This window comes from Lactuca virosa, chromosome 2 (genome assembly GCF_052849685.1).
Source record: "Lactuca virosa cultivar CGN04683 chromosome 2, Lactuca_virosa_CGN04683_v6, whole genome shotgun sequence".
Taxonomy (NCBI): domain Eukaryota; kingdom Viridiplantae; phylum Streptophyta; class Magnoliopsida; order Asterales; family Asteraceae; genus Lactuca; species Lactuca virosa.
Genome location: NC_136427.1, coordinates 298,705,264 through 298,710,819, shown reverse-complemented (window position 1 = coordinate 298,710,819; position 5,556 = coordinate 298,705,264). Strand labels below are relative to the sequence as shown.

The 5,556-nt window shown below is 36.8% G+C and overlaps 1 protein-coding gene and 1 long non-coding RNA gene across 2 annotated transcripts; both read left to right on the top strand.

Moving 5' to 3' along the window:
- The first annotated feature begins 2,250 nt into the window (after positions 1-2,250).
- On the top strand, positions 2,251-3,208 carry LOC145158686 (uncharacterized). Its single transcript, XM_079077543.1, has 2 exons — positions 2,251-2,611; positions 2,706-3,208. The coding sequence occupies exons 1-2, from the start codon at positions 2,251-2,253 to the stop codon at positions 3,206-3,208; spliced, it is 864 nt and encodes a 287-aa protein (XP_078933669.1).
- A 598-nt stretch (positions 3,209-3,806) lies between these two features.
- LOC145161487 (uncharacterized) lies at positions 3,807-5,246 on the top strand. The gene is made up of 2 exons (XR_013738508.1): positions 3,807-4,040; positions 4,443-5,246. It is a non-coding gene; the product is annotated as an uncharacterized LOC145161487 (long non-coding RNA).
- The last annotated feature ends 310 nt before the right edge of the window (positions 5,247-5,556 follow it).

Below are 5,556 nucleotides of genomic sequence, written 5' to 3'. Positions count from 1 at the left end.
ATACATCAATGAAGGGTTATGGATCACTATCTTTGCATCTTATAGGGTTTATGGCCAATACATGCTTCAACATTGAGTTTACGGTCAAGGAAGATCTTGGACCGTAAACTCAAGATGTTCATGGGAAAGTGGATGTTTCAAGTCTCTAAGCATGGATACTAACTAGATAAGAAGTATAGGGAAGTGTACTTACGATCTAGAAGCTTGAAACGGTTGATATTTGCCAAGAACACTAGTGTGTGTTCTTGGTGTTCTTGGTGAAACTTGAAGATCTAAGAAAACATGATTTCCATGGATGAATCATGAGGATGAAGCTAGTTAAGAAGGATTAACAACTAACTAGAGAAAGAACACTTACGATTTTTGAAGATCAAGTATGAAGATCGGGATGATACTTGAGAGAAAACTCATGTGTTCTTGAGGTGAAAGTGAAGGAATGAAGAAAAGTGAAGGAAATGAGGTTATAAGGTGGACTTCACGGCCTACCTTGGGTTTACAGCCGTAAACTCCACATGTTGGAGTTTAGGGCTTGAGTGTTGTACAGAGTCTCTAACAGGTGCTTTCTAACACTTATTCCTTAAGTGTATTAGGCTCAAAACTCCTTAGAATGACCTTTAACCGGGCTAGAACTCTGTACTAATGAGTTTGACACTCAGTTGAGTTGATTGACTGGGCTTTAAAAATAATTTTTTTTTTCGGGTTGTCACAGAAGCTTCCCTCACTATTTTTTTTAAATAAAATAAAATGATTTTTATGATTTATAATTTTTAAATTAATAACAACCAAAAAATTTAATTAAAAAGAAAATGCATTTCATTAATTAAAATAATAATTACAATAAACCTAAAATTTAAAAAAGTAGAAAATTAAAAAAAAACACAAACAAAAAATCAAACAAACCGACGAGAACCTATGAAAAATATTTTTTCATAATTTTATCTTTTCTTCATCACGAACTCGAGAGTCGAACTCGAGAGTCGGACCCGAGAGATGGTCGGTGTTTTCCATCAAGAACTTCATATCCTCCATTTCTTGTCTCTCTGTGTGCTCCTTCTTCCTTGCTTCTTCTTTTTCTTTGTCGAACGTCAAACGTTCGGAGAAAAATTAAGATTATATCGATCAAACGACACTGTTATTTTCCGCATTTTGTCAACGTCCATGCTGAAATCCGATTCACCCGAAGAAGTCCTTTTTCCCTTCCTCTTTGCTTTGTCCCTACCCATCGGTCGGACAATTTCTTCTAACACGAGTTCACCCTCCTAATTTAAATCTAGACCGACCCGAGCATCGGGGGAAGTTATGTAACCACTAGAGCCCGTTTTCGTTCGCTTTGATTGTTGTACTCCAAAAATAAAATATCGCTCGTATTTTTTCCACCTAGGACATCTAACCAATAATTTCCAACGATCCTGCCACTTGAATGGTTTTCTGACTTCCTCAAGGTAAAATTGCAAAGCTTCTATCGGAGGTTGGAGTTTTATTGTCAGATTTTTTTTTTTTGGAAGAAAATAGAGGTTGTAGAGGGTTTGATTGAAGGTAAATAGGTATGAGTATTTATAGATGTTTTAAAGGATAGAAAAAAAACAAAAAAATAAAATAGATTTAAATGCTTATAGCCGCTGGTAAAAAAAATTATGTTTTTTTACCGTTTTTTAACGGTTACGTCCCAAAAAAAAATTGCACCAATCATCAAATGACAAAGAAACCTGCTGAGCTCCCCCCCCCCCCTACCCCATCCTTCCCCGCACCACCCTTTCCCGCACCGACGGTGCGATGTTCCACCGTGCGGGAAGGGTCCCGCAACCTTCCCCGCTGTGCATTCCGTCCGGCCTTAAGAATTAAACCTTAGATTTTTAGGATACCAGGACCATTTATGAAATTATGTCTCAGATTGATTTGGAGTCCTGATGTCTTTTTTACCACAAATATTTACTAAGGCCTTGTGGTATACATACCATGAATGGATTCGTGGTCTAGTTGGCCACGAGAAAAGCTCGTGCACACCACCCCGACATTTCGTGGTCGGGCGTGGTCGTGATCTTTCGTGTTCCCGACGACGAATTCAAACGAAGAAGGTGATTGGTGGTTGGTTTTTTTGGCCGTTGAACGACTATTTTGCCTATTTCTTTTTTTTTTCAAACTCAATTCAATAACATAAATAAACCTTCTATTTTCACCAAAACTTACACCTCATTCTAACCTTCATTCTCTAAAACCACAAAACACATATACTTGGATTCCACAAAACATATGGAATTTTTAAAAACGTTTGACTCGGATGACGACGTAGAATTCGTCGAGACATTCTTCAACGTTGTGCAACACATTCACGACGAAGAAAGTTCGAATGCTGCTCGTACAAGGGCGGTCGTCAATCGTGATCGCCAAGCCGCACACGACTTATTGGTACGTGATTACTTTGCCGATAATTGTCTTTATAATGATGATTCGTTCGAACGTCGTTTTCGTCTGGATAAGGCTATATTTTTACGTATTAGTAATGTTTTAGAATTCCGTTATGATTTTTTCAAACAAAAACCCAACGCTAAAGGAAGAATGAGTTTTAATAGTATACAAAAATGTGCGGCTGCTCTTAGCTATTTGGGATACGGTATAGCATTTGATGCATCTGACGAATACTTGAAAGTATCCGAGAGGACCGCAGTTGAATGTGTAGATTGGTTTTCTGCATGTGTTTATGAAAGATTATTTGCGCAAACCTACTCAACGTGATATTGAAAGATTATATTCAGCTCATGAAGAGAGGCATGGATTTTCGGGTATGCTTGGCAGTCTAGATTGTACGCATGTAGCTTGGGAAAAATGTCCAAATGCATGGCGTGGTCAGTTCATTCGAGGAGATATAGGTGAACCAACTATCATCCTAGAAGCTGTTGCATCTCAAAATTTGTGGATATGGCATGCCTTTTTTGGAGTAGCGGGGTCCAACAACGACCTTAATGTTCTTGGTCAGTCTCCACTTTTCAATGATATTTGGACCGGCAAAGCACCTGATATGACGTTCACGGTGAACGGGCACGCGTACAAATACGGTTACTACCTTGGTGATGGGATATACCCGGATTATTCTACATTGATGAATGCATACTCGGTTCCTCGAAGTGAAAAAGCAAAGTTGTTTACAAAAAAACAGGAATCGGCGAGAAAGGATATCGAGAGGGCATTTGGAGTCCTTAAGCAGACATGACATGTAGTGAAATATGCTACACGACCCTGGGATAAAGAAAGAATTAAACGAATGGTCCTAGCATGTATTATAATGCATAATATGATTATTGAAGATGAAGGTCGAGCGATTTGCACGTATGATCCGAACGACGTTGTTGTTCCAATTGAGGAGTTCGTACCCGGAACGAACGCGTTTTTAGAGTGAGTTGTTGAAATTCATAACAGTGAAACGTGTTTCAATCTTCGAGAAGATGTCGCAGAACATTTGTACCAACGTAGCATGAACGACGATTAGGTTTTTTATATGTATGTTTGTTTGTTTTTTTTTAATTAATGTAATGTTTTTTTTTCTAGATTAACTAAGTAATGTAGTTTGAAGTTGTAATTTTTTTTATAATTAATGAAAAACTAGTTTAAAAAAAATGAATGCTTTTTAATTATAAAAAATGTAATTTTATTGTATTTTTAAATTAAAAAAAATAAAAATAATGATATGGAGTGACGTGTTAGTAGTAGGTATCTCATATTAATGGTATGGGAATATGGTGCGACACCAATGACATACGTGGTATGTGTTGGTACTGGCCTAATATTTACTATTTGTGGGTGCCGGTAAAATCGTGTGTCGAGACGGCGACACCCCACTAACCTAGTAACCTACTTCCACTCTTTAAAGCAAGGACGCCGCACACTTCTCCAAACCTAAAATTGCAAAAATTTCTCCAGATCTAAAAAAGTTACACTTATCCTCTCAAGTCTCGCCGTCTCAACCTCGCAGCTGTTTCTTGCTGTCCCCGTTGCTGTGAGTTATCTTCATATTCTCCCTTCACTGCTACAGGGAACCCGACTAGGTTTGTTCACTTATTAAGTCTTGTTTAACTGTTTTTGTCTTCTGCCTCGATGTTTCTCGCTACAATATTAAGAAATACATCAGATCTGCGTAGATCTACAAATTTAAACTATATGTTATGGTTTTAATAATCGGAAGTCTAATTTTATTTCTTTTCCGGGTAACAAATAAGTTAAGATCTGTGTAGATTTATGATTTTTTACATCTTCTATGCAACTCCATTTCATTTCCTTTCAGCACATCTGCTTTTATTTTTTTGAGTAAAACCCTTTTCATTTACAACTTATAATACCGCCATAACTTTTTTTTTTAATAAACGCAATGTTAATCATTATTGCTTTAAATAAGTTCTATTCTTTTTTATTTTACATAAATTTTTAATGACGAATTATTTTTTTGACAGCTCTACGGTCTTCCACCTTTGTGAAACATATTCATCATGTTGTTGGCCAAACAGCTCTCTAAATCTTGTCATTCTAAAATAACCCAATGAAGATGTTCGTCATGACCATCTATACAAGCTTCATTTTGATCAATGAAAACATTTTGAGTTATTAATTCCCAGGAACCCTTTCTTATGCTATAAACCTCAACTTGCAGCCACTCTTTTAAGCAGTACCTAAATAGGCTGCTAATATTGGGTCCGATGGTCTGAGAAAGCTTGTAAGCTTAACAACTTTGTAATCATCAATATTGGTTTCAAACTGGAATATGAAATGAATTTTGATTGAGTGAAGGGTTCCAAATGTGATACAACACATAATGCTGGTTTGATCCCAAAACTGATGATTAAAAAGTTGTTAACCTTGCAAACTTTCTCCGACCGTCTAACCATCGGGCATGGATCCGACATTAGTAGACTATTTAGGCATAAAGGGTGGCTGCAAGTTGAGCTTTATAGCACGAGAAAAGGTTTGTGGGAGTAAATCATTCAATGGTTTCCATCAAACACTACAAGGATTTACATATAAGATGAATATGTGTAGATGGGCATGACTGTTCATTGGCATGTTTTTTTACTTTGATTTGAAGTCGGTGTGGAATTTAGAAATGATGGCGGTGAAAAGGGGTACAAACTACAAACTGGATGGCATGGATCTACTTTGTATTTTCTATGATCAATTTCAATTATGTATTTTTTATTGCGCAACAGGTAATCTAACTTTTAAGGTACATATCAATTAAGTTTTAACTATTTTTCTGTTAACTGGTTATTCTAAACTACACAAATGGCCCCTATTGTTTAAATTTCTTTCATAGTCCGTTTACTTGTTGTTTTGGCATACCACATGTCATTTGCATCACCAAACATGCCCACATGGAAGACATGGATTCCATGTAGCCTGTCGGGTTTGAGTCGTGTCAGGACATTAAATGTGCTGATAGGGTTTGACCTTGATCTGTTTAATTGCTGTGTTGTGTCAATCCATTTATTTTCGTATTGGTTTCCTGCATGCTGTGTGATGTGGAGTTTAAACATTTTATAGGTTGGAAAGTAGGAGATAGGGAGGCGAAAT